Below are 22961 nucleotides of genomic sequence, written 5' to 3'. Positions count from 1 at the left end.
GGGTACCATTTATCTATTAATTAGTAAATAACCAAATATACGTGAGATTTTTTTCTTAGCTGTGAGGAAAAAGCAGATGAAAAACTAAAAAAATAAATAAATCATTTGTGCAAATATGAGTTTCTAATCTCACAGAAAGTGTAAGTTTCTTCTTCCAATTTTTTCACTTTAGTAAGCTCATAAATTGTTACCATTAAATACAGAAAATCCTGTTGCTGGTTTTTTTTTGCATATTAACTCTTTATTTTGTTACCCTACAGTGCCAATGGGAAATGAGGCAAGACAGTTTCTACTGCTTAAATCTCCTACCAAAATGAAGCCAAAGCCTGCTTTTTCAGAATCAGAATACTTTTATTGATCCCTAGAGGAAAGTATTTGACAATGATTTTTCATCAAGGTTATACCATTCCCAGGAATGCTCCTTAGCAAATGACCTTGATTTTTGCCTTCTCCAACAAACTGAAAGAAACCCTTCTTCATGTCTAATGTTTTATTTGGGTTTGAGAGAAGCAAGAAAAAGACATTTAAAAAAAACACTTAGTATGGCCTTTTTTATCTTTTACAGGGCACCTTGCATAAACACTCATCACATTTTTTTTTCTTTTTAGTGAGGAAGACAGCTAGAGATGCGAACAAAACAAGTATATACATGTCAAAATGCTTACAGTATCTTAGTCTTCACTTTACTGTGGATTCACAGCAAATTATTGGTTTGTGTATGTTTGCAGACTGGCTCTTGAACACTCCTAAACTTGCAGGACTATACCTTATGAACTACAGGAAAATAAGATCTTTCTGCAGTGACAGATTACCAACACTTTCTGAAGTTGTCACCAGACCTCTCCAGGTACTGATGTACGCAATGTGAAGAAGCCAGTATTTAGGTACCTAATGTATTACTAAGGAAGCCTGCCACTTAATAAACCTGGTGAAAACACAATAAAGTGACAAGAGATTTCCAAGGATCCAACATGAAGGACGGTTTAGTATCACTCCTTTTTTAAACATCTTCGGTTGCAGAGAATGAAGCCCAAGCATTTTGGAGGCAACAGTGGTCTTTTTTTTCTTTCTTTATGAAGAAGCTTCGTGCGCAGCCCCTCTCACCACAGGGATGTCTGGTAGTTAAACTTGATCTTCAGAAGATACTTCAGATTTACCTGTGCTACATCATACACAATGTACCTGAGGGAGCACGGTTAAAGAAAACAGGTGGTACAGATACAAATTAAGCTGAAAACACAAATACCCTGACAATTTATTTTGTGGTGACTGCTGTTAGGACATAAACGCAACCCTTCAACTGTCTCATCTTCATGTCTTCACTGCTATAAGCAGTGCAAATGAGTCGATTTATGCATGACAGCTGGGTGAGCTACACAATGAAAAGTGTAGTCCTGTATTAAAAGACAGAAAGCTATAAAACTGTTTCCATGGGTGAACTCACTGGTCTTTAATTTATTATACCTTACTTGTACTGCATGTTGAAAGTGACTTAACTTACCTTCCCTATTGTAAACCTCTCTTTGATCTTTGATGTGTAAATGCACCGAGTTGCTGCTATGTGACTGGATCATTAGATTTTGTATTAATGACAAATGAACAGATACACCTAATGAAATGGCCGGTGACTGTAAGATAGAAATGTAACAAATTTTACTCACCTTTTTAACTGCACAGGTTATGTACAGACAAGCAGGTAAAAAAAAAATCATTACACATATAACCAAACAAACTAATATTAGAGGATACTCGTTGTACAGCAGACTTGTGTCATCAATATTAGTGTGGACTCCTTTTCCCAGAGGCACTTGCACTCCATTTAAAGTGACAGTGGCATTTGGATCGGGAGCTGTTCTACCCAAACCTGTAATAAAAAACCCCCAAAAGTGAATATTATTAAATGCACGCACATACACGCAGTTTTAAAAACTGACAGAGACAAAGGTAAATATTTCCTGCTGGGATGAATTTCATCGCGTTGTTAAGAACTACGCTGAAAAGCGTGGATCTAAATTACAGTTAGGGACACAGACTAAACAGAAATACAAAGCTTTAAGCACAATGTTTGCCATGTGAACCAAACACTTAGAAAAATAATACCAATTAAAATGCTGCAACCCATTATGTCTCTCACCTTTAACACTGTGCTTGCCCTTAGGTAATTTTGTAATATGAGAAGCCTTCTTCAGTTCATGCCTGCATTAGTTAAAAAGGAGGTTGCATTTATTTACACAGTCAGGCCAACATTTCAAAGGATGAAATATATATATTTTTGCATTCAGACCGTCACTTACATGTTTCCTAGAGCAACCTCGCCGAGCAGAATGAGGCCCACAGGATCTGACTGGGAGGTATGGCAGTAGTTCGCACTCTTGGACACCATGTCAGCAAAGTACACACCTTTGCCAAACATGTAACCAGTCTGGAGAAAATTAAGCAGGACTGTAATGTTATGCAGGACTAAACACTAGAAACTATGGGTAAAGTTGGGGTATTTATTAGAAGGAGAGGTTTTTAATTCTTCACATCTTATCATCAACCTGGTTTCAAAACAACACTCACCACTGGGGCTTCTGGAGGGGCGATGCGGAGACCCTGAGACAGAATACCGGCGTAGTTGGTGGTTCGAGAGCCGTGCCACAATAGCTGGCGATTGTGCAGCTCCTCGAATGGACGGTATCGCTGGTGCTCTCCCTCTCTGACAATTTTAAATATCTAAAATACAGAAACACAATCAGAAGACAAACTAAGATTCCAAATCTATTAAAGCCATTAAAATGAAGCGGTTGTCCTGCTTAAACCCATTTTTACCAAGTTAATCAATCAATAAATTCAAAAAAAGAAAAAAAAAAGACTTGCCTCTTGTACTTCCAGTGTGTACGTGTTGTGCGTAGCAGCGTGGGTGTTCTTAACGTATTGCACGATGATCTCAGCTTCACTTGTGGTCTTGTCAACAACCTGTAAAGCAACAGATGTGTCACATGCATTTTTTTGTTTTTACATTTCAAAACTTAAATCGATCATCAGGGCAAAAATGAAATCTTGCCCACCGTTGATGATTAAGAACAAAACTTTACTCTCTAAAGAGCTGTGCTCCTTACCTCAATCTTTGTCTTGAGTTTCTCATAGTTTATGTCGATGGGGTCTTTCTCATTGTCCTGGGCTCCTCCTCTCAGTAAGCTGTAAGCCACTTCAATATCCAACAGGTTGTCCAACATCTGAACTTTAGCCTAAAACAGTGATGCATTTACAGATCAACCTTTTTAAACTCTGCATTAGGCTTAGTGGTGACATGACAAAGAAAGGTCAAACTCTAGATTGGGCAGTTTATGAGTCCTTACTTGAATGTAGTCCAGGTTGTTGAGCAGTGGAGGCTTCTTCATGCCAAAGTCATGAGGTATTAGGGTATAAAAGCGATTGGAGAGATCCAGTATCTGCGCCTCAGACACACACTCTGACACAGCCTTTAACAAAAGTAAGTTAAAAATGTAAACGTTGCATGATCAGGAGCTGCACAGATCTCATCCAACCACTGGTACAGAAGGACTAGTTGTTATGTCCAAAATTCATTCCAAACAATAGTATTAAAATGGATTTCAAAGCATTACAGAGTTACCGTATTTTCACGACCATAAGGCGCACTTAAAAGTCTTAGATTTTCTTCAAAAAGTACGGCGCGCCCTATAGCGCAGTGCGCCCTGTGTGTTGTAAGGAGGACGTAGTAGAGAACACCATGAGAACGCTAAAGGGTGAAGTGTGGGCGCAACCCTGAAAATGGCAAAGAGACACGCTTATGAAGCACAGTTTAAACTGAAGGCCATCAGCTACGCGGAGGAACATGGAAATTGAGCAGCGGCGAGAGAATTTAAGATTAACGAATCGATGGTTCGCAAATGGAGGAAGCTAGAAAACAAGCTCCGGCAGGTCAAGAAAACGCAGCTGAGTTTCCGCGGACATAAGGCGAGGTGGCCCGAGTTGGAGGAAAGACTCGAGCGGTGGATCATCGAGCAAAGAACGAGCGGGAGAAGCATTTCGACGGTCACCATTCGGCTAAAAGCAGTTTCACTTTCACTTTTTGTGAAACTGTGCCAATTTTCCATCCGGACCAGGACTACGGTAGCGCAGCAACTTCCAGCGGATTATAAGGAAAAGCTGGCCATCTTCCGCTCCTACTGCAGCAAACACATCGGCGACAAAAACATCCAGCCCAGCTACATCACAAACATGGACGAGGTCCCGCTCACTTTTGACATCCCGGTGAGTCACACTGTGGAGAAGAAGGGGACCAGCACGGTAGCGATATGCACAACGGGGCACGAAAAGTCTTCTTTTACTGTTGTGCTTGGCTGCCATGCTAATGGACAGAAACTGCCGCCTATGGTGATTTTTAAGAGAAAGACTTTGCCTAAAGAGAAGTTTCCAGCAGGAATCATCATTAAGGCAAATGAAAAGGGCTGGATGGATGAGGAAATGATGAAAGAGTGGCTGAGGGAGGTGTATGTAAGGAGACCAGGTGGTTTTTTCCACGCATCACCATCGCTCTTAATCTGTGACTCTATGCGTGCCCATCTCACAGCCGATGTGAAAAAACTAGTGAAACAAATGAACTGTGAGCTTGCTGTCATTCCGGGAGGCCTGACAAAGGAACTCCAACTGCTGGACATCGGTGTGAACCGCCCGTTCAAAGTAAGGCTGCGAGCGGCCTGGGAGCGATGGATGACCGATGGAGACCACAGTTTCACTAAGAGTAGAAGGCAGCGCCGGGCGAGTTACGCCACAATTTGCGAATGGATTGTAGATGCTTGGGCTAACATGTCTGCTGGCACTGTTGTTCGAGCTTTCGCAAAAGCCAGCATCGTTTCCGAGGAGCCGCACGGCACGGAAAGTGACTCTGACAGTGAAGAAAGTGAACCTGGCATGTTTGATGGAGATTTAGCGCAGCTGTTCAATTCAGACACAGAGGATGAGGACTTCGATGGGTTTGATGATAAAAATGTGAGTACCAAACTTCGTTTTGCTCCTGCTTTATTTTTAAATACGCACACTTGTATGCTTGTGTGTTGTTGATGATGACGATTACTGGTAATAAAAATGTGAGTAAGGTACCGAACTCAGGTTTGCTCCCGCTTTATTTTTAAATACGCATACGGTACTTGTATGCGCCCTATGATCCAGTGCGCCTTATGTGTGTGTTAAATACAGTAATGGCACACATAACTGAGACTGCGCCTTTTAGTACAGTGCGTCTTATGGTCGTGAAAATACGGTATATAAAGAGGAATCCAACATAAATACCGATGCAACTCTCAGAGGAGCTGTTGACTGTCACTGACCTGCTGTACTTCAGTGAGGAGCGCATAGGCACTCTGGATTTGCCTCTTGCTCAGCTTACCGAGTGGCATCTTCTGGAGGTCAATCTGCAGACAGAAGAAGAATAAATCAGCCTGTCAAGTGCAAAAATACTGGTGGATGCCAGTGCTACCCCTCAGCATTCTAGTAGTTCCAGTATGGTATCATTTTCAAAATCCTCTGTTGCCTTGTTCTCAAGTTATGACATTCGCAACCTTGCGTTTCAAAGCCAGCTGCCCAACGCCCAGCAGGGTCAGCCTTTTACAGCTGAGGGGTAATAATAAGTAGTAATGCTCACAGAGCACTTTACATCATTATAAATTAACTTATTGTATTAGAAGAGTTATCTAATCTGCTGCTAAAATAAAAAGCACTTAAAATGTTCTTTATGAATGAAGACGAGTATTTTCCTTAAATTGTTTAATCTCTTAAACATCAGTAAATTATTTTTATGTCTGTGACAACAGCCTAAAATGTCAAAAACTAAAGCACATTTACATTTATCCAGACGTCAATCTACAGCATCAGACACGATTTTTTGGGTTTTTTAATATACTTCTTAAAGTTGTACTTCTAAGTCAAAATATTACTGTATACTGCATATGTTTTATCCATCTGACTTGAATGAATGAACTTGCGAAAATGTGAAGTAAATACCACATCGGGCGAAATGGTAAAAATAACCCAAAGAACTTGAAGATCCTGATTTCAGTGTGTGGTAGGCAAGTCTTACCTCAAACTCGACCATGGCCTTCTTCATGCTTTCTACATCAAAGATCATCTTGATTAGCTCCTGGACAGGTTTGGCCAGCTTTGACTTGGTGCCAGCCGTGGCTGTCAGCCTCTTCACTGCCTCCTCATCCTGCACAGAAACACAAGGGGTCACTAAGAAATTAAAAATCCACAACATGTCAGACGAGATGTTGACTTATTACTGTGTATGTGTACCTGTCCGTAGTCAATCTCCAGCGGGTAGAACTTATTGGGATATTTGGTGAAGTTGGACGAGCCCCAGTCATTGCCCGTCTTCTCCTTGTACACACCCAGGAAATTATCCAGAGCAGAGTTCTTGTCATGGAATTTGTCCAACTTGTTTCCTCCGATAGTTGTACCCACTCTGCCCCATGACCTGAACACCCAGTACCTACACGCATGTCACAGAGGGAAGAGATACATGAGTTAGTGTCTGGATAGATAACATTTCCACGAATGGGGGGAAATGGTAAACAATAGGCAAAGCCTAACTGCAGCCAACACAAAGAGGTCCGATTACCGTTTCTGTACATCATCCTCAAGCAGCTGCAGTTTATAGTAAGAGTTAGTTCCTCTGACAATATCCACAAGACCGAGTGTAGCACTGTACATCTTCCCATTCTGCTCCAAGACATGGGCACTGTTCTCCAGACCTGGGAAAAAAATAATAATTAATTAAAATTGTGGGGGGGAAAAAAAAAGAGAAATGAAGCATTTTCAGTCCATGGTACTAATGACTACCTGAGTCTGGATCCACAGCAGCTCCACCTTTGACTGTGAGTTTCATCTTCTTGGATTTGCTACCACCTGTAATGCCACAACTGTTTAATGTATGCACTAAATGTCACATTGTATACCGCCGCAATTGTTCTAATGCATTCATTCAGTATTTCCACATTAAGTGCCCTTTACCTTCCTCCTCTTTCACCCTCCCTGTACTCTTAGTAGCCTGTGTTCCAGACTTGGAGGCCACAGATGGAGCCTGAGCTTCGACTTTAACCTCTGCCCCCCAGGGGGAGATGGCGTGCAGGGAGACCAGCTCCTGGAGGGCTTTGCCCGATGACTTGATGTCAGTGAGGAAATCCTCAGAGACCACACGCACGCCAGCGTCCCTTACTTCCTCCATCTTCTTACTCATCTTCTCCACCTCCTCTGTCAATACATGGCAAAGTTTGATGTTATATCATTCCTTTTCTTACTGAGAGTACTTGTGATAATTCTCTCTTTAACAAATCATTACTCACTCTTGGTGCTTATACACAATGAGGCCTTGTTGACTGTGCCGGTAATCTTTCCACCGAGCTCTTCCACAGCAGCTTTCAGATCATCCTTGTTCTTAGTCAGCTTGCCCACAGTCAGCAGCTTCATGCCAGTAAGAGGCTTATCTAAGGGACAAAACACACAGAATAAAACATTTTGTTAATAACAAGAAAAATGTTAAGAATTTTTTCATTGCATTTTGTCCGTGGTACCAAGAGGAAGGAAGATTTTTAATGTTTTACACAGTCTTTTAAGTTTTTCTCACCTGAAGGTGCTCCCTGTGGCAGTGGCTCGGTCGGAGCGCTGGATGCACTCGGTAGTGGTTCTGATTTGGCCGCTGTCAGGGTTTTTGTGGGAGCCTCTTTAGGGTAAACCCTGTCCTGCCGCTTGAATTTGAATTTTTTCAGAAAAGAAACTTCGTGGAATTCCTAAAATGGAAAGAGAGAATATTTCAGAGACACAGAGCAAACAGGTAACTACAAATTAGTTTTATATAGCAGTTTAATTTTTCTTCCTCAGTCCTGCTCATTGGCTAAGGCCACCTCATTTATTTACTTTTCATTTTCCCATTGGTGACAGTACGTATTCTAGAAAGTTTCACACGCTCCACCAGGAAAGACTGTTGTTGGTGTCAAAAAACTAAGACAGTACCACCACAGAAAACTTAGGATGATTCAGTGACTACGGGAGGGGCTACTGCAAGAAATATAATACAGACTGACACATGCAGCCCACAGATTTTGTCCAGGGCAGCTATCCAGCCATAGTAATTGCTCCAGCTTGTGCTGTGCTAACAGGAATGTGGACTAGTTGTTAAAAGGTAACAAAGACAAACTTGTTCTGCAACTGTGGAAAAGACGTCTACATATAGTTAGAGTGAGATGAGGTGACCAACCTTGGGAATGACCCAGTCTTTGCGTAAGGGTGTTGTGGTTTTGAACACACACTTTGTCCAGGCAGAAATGTTTCCTGTGCAGTAATAGGCGTCACCCTTAAACACCAGCTGGCCCTGGCACTCCTTACAGGCCTCGAGAGCACCAAAAGCCATACCATCGGCCAGGCTGTCAACTACCTGCAAGTCCAAAAACATTCGTCATCAAACAGAAGAACAGCAGCACTCCTCAGAAAATTTTAGCTTTAACTGTATTCATGAGCAGTAAATATAGAATCATCTCCTTTCCAATATGCTACGTTAGACACAAAATACAACAAGCTTCTCTTACATTGGTCTCTCCAGAGGGAACTTCCTGGCCATTTGCAATCAGCAGCTCCTTCATATCATTGGCTGAACAATATTTTCGCAGCTTGTCCTTAATTCCCCAAATAAGCTGGCTTTGATTCTGCAGAGAAGTGCAGCCAAGACACACGCACAAACAAATTAATGCAACATCGGAAAAGATCAAAGTTTAACACGTGAGAAGTAACATTAAAAAGTACCTTTAACTGTTCTTCTAGCTTTTTCTTCTCGTCGTCTTCTTCTCTCTTCTGTTTTTTTGACGCTCCATCAACATCATCAGTTTTCCGCTTTCTGTGAGGACAAACATAACATTTCTTTAAAACTTTTTTTTTCAGTTAGTTCAACAAGGACAAAAGGAAGGTGAAAAAACATCCAAATTAGCTTCCTAACTGAGCCTCAGAGGATCACAGGATAGCAGTCAAGATGAGGAACAACAAGCCTGATTCTGACACCTTCAGTCATTAAGCAGATCCAATTGGGCCTAATCAGTTAATGGACACACACAAACGCAAGTTGGTACATGTCTGCACAGCCCCAGGTGTCAGTGTTGATATCGTGCATTCTGCTCTGACGAGGAAAATGCTTTTAGCATCCTGGGAGACCAGACATGCACACGTGTTTCAGTTAATGACCATCCAAGTCTCAGACAAACCTCACTCATCAGACAACAGCTGAATCTATGGGGAGGAGGAGGATGGGGGTGGGGCTGCACATAAATCAATGTGGTAATGCGTTTCAGCAGAAGTCTGTTTGCTTTTTTTCTGAGTGAAGACGGCCAGTGAAAGAATAATACTGAAGAAGCTTTTAGATTCTCTGCTAAAATCATCGTAAACAGATGCGAGCTGCTGCAGACGGGTGAGTAATTTTCCTTCTTTAATGCATTTTATTACCACTCCAAGTTTGTTTTGCACCTTATTTCTCTTTTTAGGACAAACATGGAGGCCACCACAGCATTGTTCCAACTCTACACTTTCCAAAAAACAACAAGCAACTCCTCCCATCTGTTGCCCCCTTTTCTAAAAGCTTTCCAGAACTTTTCATCTGCTTCCATTTCTAATGCCTCCTATTCAGCGTCGCCTCCACCTGAAGACTTGGTGATTTCCCCCAACGTGACGTACATGGCGGCTGAGCTCGTCATCGCCTTTTTCTCCACTACAGGAAATCTACTGGTCTGTGTCGCTGTGGGCCTCAACCGCAAATTGCGCACCGTCACCAACTACTTCCTGGTCTCGCTCGCAGTTGCTGACATTTGTGTGGGCGCAATCGCCATTCCCTGTGCCATCCTGACCGACATTGGCATGCCGCACCACAATCTCTACCTGTGTCTTCTCATGCTCAGTGTTTTAATCATGTTCACCCAGAGCTCCATCTTCAGCTTGCTGGCAGTGGCTGTGGAGCGCTACATCGCCATCTTCATGCCTTTCCGATACCAGGTCCTGATGACGCCTCGCAACGCTGTGCTGGTGATCCTCGCCACATGGATTCTGGCGTTTCTCATCGGACTTGTGCCTCTGATGGGCTGGCACAAGACGCCGCCTGACACGGGCTACTGTTTCTTCGTCCTTGTGGTGGACATGACCTACATGGTCTATTTCAATTTCTTTGCTTGCGTGCTCACTCCTCTGGTGATCATGTTCCTCATCTACGCCCAAATCTTTGTCACAGTTAAGCAGCAAGTGCGGCGCATCACATCTGAGCAAAGCGGCAGAGGTGACGGACAAATCAGGACCGCGGCCAACATGCGGCGAGAGATGAAGACAGCTACTTCTCTCTTTCTGGTTCTTTTCCTCTTTACGGTCTGCTGGATCCCACTTCACATAATCAACTGCTTCCTGCTTCTGTGTCCACGCTGCTATGTACCTCTTGAGCTTCTGCTCACAGCCATCATCTTGTCACACGCAAACTCTGCTGTCAACCCTTTCCTTTATGCCTACACCATGACGGCTTTCAGGGACACATTTAAAGCTATTTTTATGTGCTGCAGGACAGTGGTGGACAGAGAGGCTTTAAATGAGACCAACAGCAGGGATCAACGCTAGAGCTGATCATAACTTTAATCCCAGGCTTCAAACCGAATAAATGATTTTGGCTCACCCCTCAGATTTGACAGCAGGGAGCCTCTTCTTGAGCTCTTCTTTGTCCTCTGCCCGCAGTGCATTGAATCCCTTCAGCTGAGCGGCGCTATACTCGGGCTTGAAAACCAGCTCCTCCCTGCGGCTCACGAAACACGCCGTGTGGTACCAGCGGTCAATAAGACCCAGCTGTGGCTTCTCGGGGTCCACAGTTTTCTTGGACACACGAATCTGATCCTGGAGGTTCAAATGGATCAAATATTTATGGGAAAATGACAAAGTTAACCCACCAGATGATTAAATAATTAAATTTAAACAACAGTTTTCAGACAATAAAAGCAGTCCCAAACCTTTTCTATTTTCTGCTCACAGCCTTTGCATGTGCTGCGGTTTGACTTGGCGTATTCCACAGCAAAGTCGTTCAGCGTCTTCTCGCCTTTAGCGCCACCCTTCTGGTCACCTTTCCCTACAAGATCAAAAATTGAACATGTATATCTTTTTATAGCTGGTTCAGTTATCAGTAATAAAACATATCATGATGAGTCTACAGATGTATAGATATATGTATAGGTTAAATCTGAGTTATGTCAGACCAACTACAATTGAAATAGCTGTCTGTTTTCATTCAAATGACTGACAGACTCAGTGTTCAGCTCTAAATAAGCCTACCAAAGCTTCACCTATAGTCTAGTCATCAGGTAAACCATTTAAAATATATAATACAGTCTTTGATTTTCTTTCCAAAGTCAACAACTGCTATAAATCCTTGTGACTGAGCAGGTAATTATGTTCTCCTCTCATGATAAGGGCATTTACACTAAAGAGTGAAATTACTTTATGATTTGTCTTTGCTGTTGCACTGATTGATTCTTTGATATAGCAATGTTTAACCGCTGCTTAGTAACACTGTTACTCCTCCGATTGCCTATTATAACTAAAAGAAGCTTAAGATAACATTAATTAAGTCGTCCAACCATTTCCACGAGGGGTCACAGCCTAATAAAACTGAAGTACTGACCTCCTGCAGCGCCACCGCTTTCTATGGCCTTTTTCACCTTCTGTTGGTCATCCCAGCGGAGATCAGAAAACCCAGCGATATCAGCGGTGGACTGAGCTGATGCTCGCTGCCAGAAGCAGGAAAAGTGGTGCCAGTGGGGGACCTTCCCATCAAACATGGGAGACTGGAGAACAAAAAACACAGATGTTTAACTTTACAGTGTAAAGCGTCTCTAATTGCTTCTTCCAGCTCGATGGTTATATGATGCCTCAGAAGGGTAATATTTTCCTGCCAGACTTATTTAATCATCTCTTTTCTTTACCAATGCAATGTTATGTGTAGGGCATTCAATCCATTTATTACATGACACAAAGATACTTTGGAACTACTCTTAAGTTAAATCCAGGTTGTGCAAAATTTTGACAAACAGCCCATGGCTTTGAGACATTTTTGTGGACATCAGTATAAAAAAATAAGATGTAAACATGCCGTTTTCTAGCATGTATAGCTATGAAAATTGAATAAATATTGTATATTTAGGACATAACACATTTTTTAAGGTTTATATACAAAGATTCAAAAACATATTTTTCTTATTTTACTAAGGCATACTTTATACAATGTGTAAACTAAAGTGGCTCAAGAATAGAGCCCTGTGTGACCCCTACATTCATAAAAAAGGTGCATGAAGTGCACAAAAAGTACTTTACACTTTGAGGATTTGTATGAATTACACAGACTGAATGTGGCAGGTCTTTAGAGAGAAAAGTTGAGTGACCTGAGAATCCTGAGCTGTTCCCATCAACCATGAGTAAACAGGCAGCCACATAAGCAGCTCTCCGACTCTTTAAGTGATTACCTCTCTGTGGGGCAGCAGCAGTTACAACGCAGTGGTATTTCTGCTTCTGTGTGCTGTGATTTTTTTCCCCCTATTATTTGTCTTCTGGGGTAGACAAACTCTGAATATCTGCAGCCTTCAAGCATAAATTAAATTAGCTCATGAAATGCAAGATGCATAATAGCCAGACAGAGACAAAAAGGCTCCGCGGCTCTTTGTGATGGACAGGAGTGCACAGACAATGTCAGCCATTTAAATGCTAACGAGGGCCTGATTCGGCGCAACTGAAACCACACCATAAGCTGTATTTTCCTACTCTCCAGTCTGCTCCTACCCATCCACTACACCCGTACAACAGCCCGCATGCTTTACTCAGATAGCAGCACCCAGATAGCAAGCCAGTTAACGGAGCGGCTTTGCCTCCACACGTCGCCACCTTACCTGCACCATGATAGCCATCCTCAGCGAGTCTTTAGCTATGTTTTCTTTGCATTTTTTGCACGACGCGCGGCCACTTTTGGCGTATTCTACCCTGTACAGCTTGTCCTCTTGTGAGTCTGCCATAGTTGATTTTTTTTTTTTTTAAATAAAACAGAACTACACAAATTCACCACGAGCCGAACAACTTTCTTCGGGTGACGAGGAACCGCAACAATCAACGCACTGGCGGAGAGAAGCCCGCGTGCCTGCAGAGAGAAGAGTCACGTGGAGAGTTCTCACTCCGTCTCTGTTTCCCACCGCACCAGCGGCTCTCTCATCTGGGAAAACTACAGCTCTAAACTCGCAATCTCAATCCCATTCTTCCTGAGTGAGATATGAGCGAGTGAAGGTGACAGTATGCTGCACATGCATACATCTTAAAGTGTGATTTTTAAGATTTAGACATTGAAATTTGGAGTTTAGCCTCTGAAGTAGAGCCTGTGATGCATGGTGTGCTACATGTGCTGCAGATAATATCGGTAATAAAGAGGCTATATCATTTTTGTAATCACTGTGTATGCATACAAAATGTTTGCCGTGTCACATTAAGGCCTTCACTCCGGACCCGTGGTACCGGACCTGTGTGCTGTGGTACAATGATGTTTTCATTGTTTTCATACATGTTTTAAATCATTTATCCTGCAGTAATGTCCCTTTTGGCATTAATAAAGTACCTACCTACACTAAAGACCAGAACTGAATTAAGATCTAAAGGAAAATAATTCAAAACTTTATCAAAATGACACAAAATCCATTAACACATACCTTAAAAATTAAATGACTAAAATATGCAACTGAATTGTGTAAAACTAAAAAACAACAGCAACAACAAAAAACAACAACAACAAACCCTTTTCAGCTTTGCTTAGATTTGCATCTTGACTTAAGAAACACAGAAATTCTCTTCAGTACTATACAAAATCCAACAGATACATGAAAAACACTGTGACTATTAACATTATTATGATTAATGTATAGTATTATTATGTTTATTATATGATTATTATGATTATATTATTATTATATGATTATATTACTGTTATGCTTAAGGCTTTTATAAAGGCTTTTTATAGACCATATATTTATATTTGATTAATTTTAGAAAAAAATGTGAAAATAAATATATTTCTGTCCTATGACAACAGTGAAGCAGCATTCAGTGAGATAATGTTACAGAACCTTAATCGAAAAATTTAATGGAAAATAAAACCAGTATGTGATTGCAGTCTACAATGTTTGTCAGGAAACCTTTGTTTATGTCTAGGAAAGGAGTGTTAGATACTAGATGAGCTAACTTCTGTAGAGATTATGTTTTTTTTTTTTTTCTGTGAACCTTCCGGGTGAACCATCTTTCAAAATAGAGCATCAGTGAGCCGGCTGCAGAATACCCGCGCTGGCTGCAGACAAAACTAATGGAGTCACGAGCAATCGTCGTGACTATCAAAGAAAGGAAGACACACCTCCAAGAAGAATACACCTTGAAAAAAGAGTTTAATAAGAGTCTCATGTCATTAACAATTAATAATACAGAGTTAAAAAATTAAAAGCACCCAGCTTTATGGCAACAATTGATTTTATTAATAGAAACTGGACTGGTTTGAATGTTTTTGTAAAAATTATATTAAAAAATGAAGTAAAAAGTTTTGCTGATACAGACGTACTATTCGCCGTGAACATTTCTATACTGTAACAACAATTAAACGTGTCTTTGGTATCTATTTAAAAACTGCACAAAGTCCCATAGAGGAGCTTAACATTAATATTTAAAGTTAAAAGACAAACAAAATAAAGACTGGCGTGAATTTGTGTCAGTTTGAATCAGACCTACAATGTAAAACATTCCTACATCAAGAGAAACCAAGCATCTTTGTTTGATTTTGATTTTAATAAATGATCAAGGTAAAAAAGAAAAAAAAAGTACACCATTTTACATATCTGGACATAATCACTCTGGTTCTTAGTTAGTCAGCTGAACAACAAAATAACATCAACATATGACATATTACACAGTGTCGTCCACAAAAACTAAGCCAAAGTGCAGAAGCAGAGTGTGAAAAACTAAGTGCACTCTTACTGTTTCCATAGGAATTAACAGAGGAAGTAGCAGACAGGTCCTGCTAATTAAATGCACTTAATTAATTGATTGTCAGTGAGTATGAGCACCTATAAAGAAGTAGAACTTTTGGCAGTTTGATGGTCTGCTGCATTCAGGTGTGTGTTAATGCCAAGGAGCAAAGCAAAGGCTGCCTATCAGTCCGGAAAAGTTTATAAAGAAACTTCCAAACAATTTGATGTCCATCATTCTATAGTGAAAAACCTTATTCTCACTATTATATTATATATCTCACTATTATAATATCTTTTGCTATAATGCACAGCATCATATCAGCACATGCACCTCGTACTAGCTCTCAAGCACGGTGGTGGAATTGTAATACTCTGGGCTTGTTTTGCAGCAACAGGAAGTTGCAGTCATTCCTCTGTATACCAAAGTATTCTAGAGTCACATGTGAATGGCCTGGTATGGTAAATGGCCTGTATTTATATAGCACTTTTTACTAGTCCCTAAGGACCCCAAAGCGCTTTACATATCCAGTCATCCATCCACCCATTCACCCATTCACGCACACATTCACACACTGGTGATGGCAAGCTACATTGTAGCCACAGCCACCCTGGGGCGCACTGACAGAGGCGAGGCTGCCGGACACTGGCGCCACCGGGCCCTCTGACCACCACCAGTAGGCAACGGGTGAAGTGTCTTGCCCAAGGACACAACGACCGAGACTGTCCGAGCCGGGGCTCGAACCGGCAACCTTCCGATTACAAGGCGAACTCCCAACTCTTGAGCCACGATCGCCCCGCCACCTTTGTGACAGGGAAAAATTGTAATTGACTCATTGAACAGTAAAATGATCCCAAGCACAGAAGCAAATCTGCAACAGAATGGTTGAAAAAAGAAACGAATCAAGAAGTTGCAATGGCTCGGTCAAAGACCAGACCTTAACTGACTGAAATGCTGAAAGAGAGCTGTTCATAAATGATTGGCTGCAAACAATATTACAAAATTCCTCCACAGGGATGTGAGATACTGATAACGTTTATCAGGGCTTAAACATGGGACTCTCCACCATTTGATCTTAGAAATGAAGAAGCTTCACGGATGACAGGTGAAACTTAGAGGAGTCCACTCGCTTTTCTTTCCCAGCCCCTTGGATTACCATGACCTGGATGACTGAGGACCTTCACATAGATAAAGTTTTACAGAAAACATTTACATCAAGTTATTGTTGCTAAATGTGGTTCTACAAGTTACGGAGGTGGACTTAGTGTACTTTCACACACTGCTTCTACATGTGGTGTTCTACATCTGAGGTTGTATTTCAATGCATTTAAGATCTTGTAAGGATGAAATGATTTTTTTAGGTCCTAACACAAAGAACCTTAGTACTGACAGAGGTTTTGCTTTCTTTTTTACCATGACAGTAAGAGGAATACAGTGATATGTGAGGTGTTTTTGGCATTAAAACTGTTTCAGTGTTCCTCTTCTGAATCTCATAAATTCAGAACAACACTGACTCTGACAAGATAGAAAATAAGAAATAGTGGCTCAGTGGAAACTATGCAAATACAGTATTTACAAAAGTAAACCAAGCAGCAATCACTTTATAAATAAAGGGATTTTCTTTCTTTTTGGATTATGTTGCATGAGTGAAATATACTGACCAAAATCTCTTTAACACATGTGAAATTATTGGATATAAAGTAGAAATAATGCTTGACTTCACAACATAAATGTACTAATTAAGATAATACAAACAAACAAACAACATTCTATATTGGCCATTTGTAGTCTATGAGAATTTGTACTAAGAGGTAGTGTTTTGCTTGGAGGTCTGGAGTCTTGCTGATGTGTTATCCCAGCAAACATAAAGACATGTTGGCTCTTTCTTTCTTTCTTTCTTTCTTTCTTTCTTTCTTTCTTTCTTTCTTTCTTTCTTTCTTTCTTTCTTTCTTTCTTTCTTTCTTTCTTTCTTTCTTTCTTTCTTTCTTTCTTTCTTTCTTTCTTTCTTTCTTTCTTTCTTTCTTTCTTTCTTTCTTTGGCTGTAGCTCAAGTGGTAGAGCAGGTCATCCACTGATCGGAAGGTTGGTGGTTCGATTCCTGGCTTCCCCTAGTCTACATGCCAAATGTCCTTGGGCAAGATACTAACCCCAAAATTGCTCTCCGATGCATCCATCGGAGTATGAATGTGTGTGAGTGTTAGCTATAGCGCACTTAGAAAGATGTGCTTGTGCGAATGGGTGTGAATGGGTGAATGCACAAGTTGTGTAAAGCGCTTTGAGTGCTCAGATGAGTAGAAAAGCGCTATATAAGAACCAGTCCATTTACCATTTCTTTCTTTCTTTCTTTTTTTTACAAAAAACCTTAAAATCAGTGCTTATAGTGTATAGATATGGCAATAATAGTAATGAAAAAGCACTTTGCACTGCTTACAACATACTTGTGAAATGTAAGAGGCCAGAACTTTGATTAAATAGCACAGTTAACTCCTAACCAACTAAAGTTCAGACCACATACCACTCGGTGTGTCATGCAAAGATGAACGTTTGGGTCCAGAAGTCAAGAAATATGAGCATGGATGATTTCCTATAAATTCCTCTTAACTTGTCCATTTTGCTTGAGATGCCAAAAAAGATGGGTATGATGCAGTATTGGAAGAAATAAGAATAAAGGCTTAAACAGGTTTGGGCTCCTGCCACGGGTAGCTCAGTATTTTGTCTGTGAAGCTAATTCAGTTATGGCAAAGCATTAAAGGAATATGGCTGCAGTGTGTCCTGGCCTACGTGCAGCCATTTGACCCTGACAGTCTCCTCAGCGCTGCAGTCTGGAGGGAGTCCGATTGAACCTCCTGTTGCCCTCTGTCATCTTCTCCTTGTGTCTGGCCTGGACGAGACTGAACACCACCTCTGCCAGCGTCATGCGTCCTCCTGTCTGCCCTGCCAGGCGGCCATCTGTCCCATCGTTGGCCATCTTACTGCGCATGGTCCTGATGAAATAGGTGCGGACTTTCCCCTGGTGCTCACTTACCTACAATGAAAAACATAGATTAAAAAGTGAAGATGTGTATATTGTCACAGTTAGGCTAAACACAGAGGTTATTCTACAAAATTTGTATGATAATGAAGACTTTCTGAACATAAATTTGCTGCTGGCAAGATGTTTTTATGCTTGCTGGATAACTGAGATGGTTTATCGAACAGAAACCTCTAGAGCAAGGATCCAGCCATAGCAACACATTATGAATCACCTTAAACTCTGAGGTTTTTGTATAAAATGTTTCTCCCACCCTTAAAAAATGCAACATAATAAAATCAAAGGAGATCAAATAATTCCCCCCCTTCTGGAAGTCAGAATAAAGTTCCTAATTCCGAAGATGTCATTCATTGATTTAAGAACCTTACCTTATAGACCACAATGCTGTGGCGTTTTAAAAATAAACAACACTTGTTTAAGCTTAACTACTCTTCATAGTCAGTCTCCACTCACCCCTTTGACAAATATTTCTCCACGCAGCTCCAGGACGAAGCCCCAATCTGTCAGGATCCTTCGGGTGGCTTCGGGTACTTGGATGCGTCCGCTCACACCTGTGCTGTCCATGCGGCTGGCTAAGTTCACTGTGGAGCCCCAGATATCGTACTGCGGTTTGGTGGCACCGATCACCCCAGCGACCACGGGCCCGTGAGCAATGCCTGCATGAGTCCAAACCCAGACAATAATTTCAGATATTTGCTACAACACTAGAAATCGTGCGTGTGTGCTTTTGTAGGGCTGTGGCAGGGCAGCTTCTTACCCACACGCAGCTGAAAGCGTTGAGTAGAGTTCCTAATAATCTCTTTCAAGGTCTCCTGCATCGCCAATGCAAACAAAACCAGCTCGCTCAGGTGGTTCCATTCATCCATTGATTTCTGGAGGAGACAAAGATAAACATACAGTTTCATGCAAGGAGATAATATCATAACAAGTACCACAAATCAAAGCAAAGCTAATAAGACAAAAGGAAATAAGACCACATACAGAAAAATCTCCCACCTGTTTATCTGGAGCTAAACCTGATGCCGCCATGTAGCAGCTCCCAATTGTCTTAATCTTCTCCACATGGTGAAAATACGGCTCCTCAAACAGCTTGTTAGAAGATAAGATTAAATTACACATCAAGTTTAGCAGCTGACTTATGCAATTAGAGGCTATCCTATTTATCAAAGCAGGACTTGTGTCAACCCACAGCCTGGATTGAACTACACTGTCTCTGTTTTATTTTAACCGATAAATAATTGGACCAAAAGGGATAATCCATAAATAAACCACTGTCATATGATCATTTTGAGTCCAACACTCACCTCATCAAAGCCGGCAATTATCTCATTGAGTAGGCGGAGGCATTCCACTCCTTCATGCTTGAACTCTTTCTCCTCGAAGTACTCATCGAACCCAGCGATGGAGGCAAACATGACGCCCACTTCATCATAGGATTGGGAGTAAAGATCCTAAAAGAAGAGTCATGATGGGTGATTTCTTCAAAATCCTCTTTGTTTGAGTCAGGTAAGGTACTGTGCAAAAGTCTTGAGCCGCCCAACGTTATAAAACCACATCATTTGTTCCAATTTGTTTAGTTGAATTGATGAAAAATGCAAAGTATAACACAGTTTGACAGTCATAAAATAGTATTTTTGCACCAAGAGCGCATGCATGTGCATGATGTGTCTTAAAACTGGACAAGTGGACGACAAAAGAAGAAACAGGACCTGAGAGATGCACCTGGCCCTCAGTTGATCCATCTACTGTTCACTGAAGCCTGATCAAAAATGGTGTCAGTGGAAGGGTGGCTGTCAAGAAGCCATTAATAAGTAAGGGAAACAGGGAGGAAAGTAACTGAATATCCATGGCAACGAGTCTTATAAAGTGGTGAATCCAAATGTGAAATTATGTTAAAATCACCGTCGCTATGTACTGAGGAGGTAAAGCGGTATAACATTGAGTGTCTACAGCCATGTGTAAAACATGGTGGAGGTTCTGTCATGGTTTGGGGCTGCATATCACCCAGTGGGGTTGGAGATCTTTTAAAAAATGATCGGATTATAAATAAAGGAAAGTGCCAGATTTTAAAAAGTACTACATAACGTTAATTTTAATTGTACAATTTCAATATAAGTTAAACCGTAGACAGAGGTTGCTATTCATTGGTCCAATCAGTATTTTCAAAGCACTGATGGTTACTCAGACTGATTCTGCTGTGGACCAGACTATGAGTCAAAAGAAGTGAGGCTAAAGGTTTTGGGGTGTTTCAGCTACCTCGTCATGCTTGCTCCGGTCCAAGAAATGTTGAGCTACATGAACTGGTAGGATGTTGTATAGCAAACACTCATTGTGTTCCCGCAACTCCCTCATGTCTGCCACCTCCTGCTGGGCCTGCAGACGCCACAGGAAGTCCAGTCTGGCAGTAGCCTCCCACTGGATAGAAAAGATACAGCGAGATAGAACATCATCTACCTGCAACACAGTCCTGTGTGACAGAAAACAGTTTTAGTTTCAATAACACAGACCAGAAAGTGTTGCTATAGTGACAGGATCATCTATAAGTTCAATCTGGGAAAATGAAGTGTATGAGCACCTGACGTCCATTATAGAAGACGGCAACAATAAACATGGCCATGAGAAGGAAGGAAATTCCATTTCTTCTGACATAGTGAGACCTGTAACAAAGTATATTAGGAAAATCGATACACTCTGTGGGCAAAAATATACCTACACATTACACTTAAAGGAGATGCTCAGCTTTGGAACACATGGCATGAAGCTCCCAGTGCACAGTTTTTGTGCTGATGTTAATGTAGGATGAGGTTGGCTCAATTAACTGGTGTGGCCCAAAACTTTTGATCATAAATTGTGTATAGAGGCGAATATTTAAATATAGCACTGTGTAGTAAAACTACAGCAGCTGTGCAGTTTGTATGCTGCTCGCTGCTCATACACTGACCTGTGCAGCGTATCGTGGCGCGTGAGTGAGACAAAGGCGAGGTGGCTGAGGTAGGAGTAGACAGCCACTGCTAGCAGCAGCGTTGCCAGCTTCAGCAGAGAGTTCAGACGCAGAAAAACCGCACACGTCACCATGGCAATCACCCCGCTCAACACAAAAATCTAAAGGGAACAAATTGGGAAAGATGAAACAAGCAGTAATAACCTCATTTTACTGAAACCCAATGTGATTTATTGTTAGTATTTTTAATACAAGACAGACATTTGGATAAATCAACAGGAAATCACATAAAATCTCTATAATAATTGTCCCAAATTTAAACTACTGTTTGCTTGCCTCAGGGTAAGAGCAGACAGTGAGTGGACGTGAGCCTGTGCCAGTCTTCTCAGTTATGTCAGCCTCTCCTGTGTTCATGAGGATGCACCACACCTGCAAACAGCACAAAATGTTCCAACCTGATTCTGCATCATAGAGCATAACAAATATAAACCGGTAGTCAAACTTTCTTAAAACTGGTGATTTAAAACCTTTAATGAGGTTTTGCTTAATTTTGTGCTTTTTTCTAATAAAAAGAAGGTTTACTAAATAATTTTATCACTGCAAAAGAACCCCTTTACCTTCTTATATCTAAATGGGCTTTTTACATCACACGAAAGACCCCTGTGCTTACTTCATTTTTTACCTTCTTGCACTCCTCTGTCCTGTTTGCATGCCAAGTGTGCTATAAATATCAGCAGGGAAGTGCAACTTTCCTCTTTTTGCATATGCATTTCAGAGAGGATTATGCAAATTAATGTGCATTTGGTTTACAAGGGTCAGTTACCAGGTGCAATACTGCAGACATACAAAGGAAAAAGTCGTGTTGAAGAACATGGCAGTTTATGTAAATTACTCTTCTCTTGTGTTATTCAGACTCTCACCATGTCAGTAGAGGCCAACCCAAAGTTGATGAAGATCGCTATGAGAGTAAACAGGTTACGGGCACTGTTGTTTTCATGAATCCAGCAACAGAAGTGCTGCAGTGATGAAGGAGTCCACTTGAACTCTTCGGCAAGGGCAACAAGTAGCAGCAGCACGTGGGCAAGCAGAAAGACTGAAAACTGGAGGACAGCAGGGAACAGTCTACGATTGGGGAGGGAAGAGGGGGTTAAGAAGAAGAAGAAAGTGAGTGAAGTCATGAATGTTAATAATATTAATACAGTGTAGAACAGAAAAAAACAAGTTCAGGTGTCCAGTGTGACTGCACGGGTCAGTGCATTCTTTTAAATACCAGCAGGTGGCACCAAAGTAAAGAAAAACAAAAACTTAAGCACAGTAGCAATAAAGTCTGGTCAAAACACTACAGGGAGCTCTTTTTATAATACTGGTTATACCGATGTGGAATTGATATTTATTTAAAATGCTATAAGCTGGATTTAGGTACAAAATGACTTAATGGAATCATAATAAGTGGAATTAACAGTTGTAACATATTGGAGTTTCCTACCTGGGGGCAGGGATGAGGGCCTGGGCAGCCATGAGAAACAGAAGCAGGATGAAGGAGCAGACCAGATTGGAGTTGAACATTTCATCTCTCATCTGGGAGAACTGGATGGGCCAAAAGCGAGAAAAATAAATGTCACTTTTAGCTGCGTCTTTAAAAAACAGTTTGCATCTCTATCTTTTCTTCACAGTCTACCTTGTCCTCGATGTTTGTGTCCTTGAAGACAAGGGTCAGTGGTGTGATGTGCTCTCTGTGCATACGCTCACTACTTCGAAGCTCGATGGCATGCTTGATGCGTTTGTTAATCTCTCTCGAGTTGGACTGCCAAAGGGTGGGCATTGAGCCATTTGTAAAAGCAGCTAGAATCTAAAAGAAAAGAATAGAAATGACTGATTAGGTGAGTACAGGTGAGTCTCAGATGTGCCGAGCTCTTCAGATTCTTCAATTCAAATTCGT

The 22961-nt window shown here is 41.3% G+C and overlaps 3 protein-coding genes across 4 annotated transcripts in view; 1 reads left to right on the top strand and 2 right to left on the bottom strand.

Moving 5' to 3' along the window:
• Nucleotides 1-475: 475 nt before the first annotated feature.
• Nucleotides 476-13205, bottom strand: parp1 (poly (ADP-ribose) polymerase 1). The gene is made up of 23 exons (XM_026194900.2): nt 12948-13205; nt 11690-11852; nt 11022-11137; nt 10694-10908; nt 8800-8890; nt 8586-8702; nt 8258-8434; nt 7628-7790; nt 7347-7487; nt 7015-7254; nt 6844-6909; nt 6623-6755; nt 6298-6493; nt 6083-6211; nt 5334-5417; nt 3342-3464; nt 3102-3230; nt 2860-2958; nt 2563-2715; nt 2295-2422; nt 2135-2196; nt 1750-1864; nt 476-1182 (listed from the first exon to the last, which is right to left on the bottom strand). Exons 1-23 carry the CDS (start codon nt 13068-13070, stop codon nt 1101-1103), a joined length of 3045 nt encoding a protein of 1014 aa, XP_026050685.1. The 5' UTR covers nt 13071-13205; the 3' UTR covers nt 476-1100.
• adorb1a (adenosine receptor B1a) lies at nt 9319-10684 on the top strand. Its single transcript, XM_026194903.2, has 2 exons — nt 9319-9454; nt 9528-10684. The coding sequence occupies exons 1-2, from the start codon at nt 9435-9437 to the stop codon at nt 10636-10638; spliced, it is 1131 nt and encodes a 376-aa protein (XP_026050688.2). The 5' UTR covers nt 9319-9434; the 3' UTR covers nt 10639-10684.
• Nucleotides 13206-14460: 1255 nt separating the features above from the next.
• Nucleotides 14461-22961, bottom strand: part of LOC113037225 (adenylate cyclase type 8) — a 30571-nt gene continuing 22070 nt past the window's right edge. For both annotated transcript variants that reach the window (XM_026194069.2, XM_026194070.2), the window contains 12 exons: nt 22701-22871; nt 22509-22609; nt 21943-22144; nt 21359-21451; nt 21023-21183; nt 20657-20738; nt 20338-20496; nt 19386-19532; nt 19078-19170; nt 18839-18953; nt 18535-18737; nt 14461-18075 (listed from right to left, as the gene is read on the bottom strand). In XM_026194069.2, coding sequence (XP_026049854.2) covers nt 17860-18075; nt 18535-18737; nt 18839-18953; nt 19078-19170; nt 19386-19532; nt 20338-20496; nt 20657-20738; nt 21023-21183; nt 21359-21451; nt 21943-22144; nt 22509-22609; nt 22701-22871 — 1743 coding nt within the window. In that variant the 3' untranslated portion in view covers nt 14461-17859. The remainder of the gene's footprint in view (nt 18076-18534; nt 18738-18838; nt 18954-19077; nt 19171-19385; nt 19533-20337; nt 20497-20656; nt 20739-21022; nt 21184-21358; nt 21452-21942; nt 22145-22508; nt 22610-22700; nt 22872-22961) is intronic.

This window comes from Astatotilapia calliptera, chromosome 15 (genome assembly GCF_964374335.1).
Source record: "Astatotilapia calliptera chromosome 15, fAstCal68.1, whole genome shotgun sequence".
Classification (NCBI taxonomy): Eukaryota; Metazoa; Chordata; class Actinopteri; order Cichliformes; family Cichlidae; genus Astatotilapia; species Astatotilapia calliptera.
Note: the sequence above shows the minus strand (reverse complement) of the source record. Positions and strands in the feature narration are given on the sequence as shown.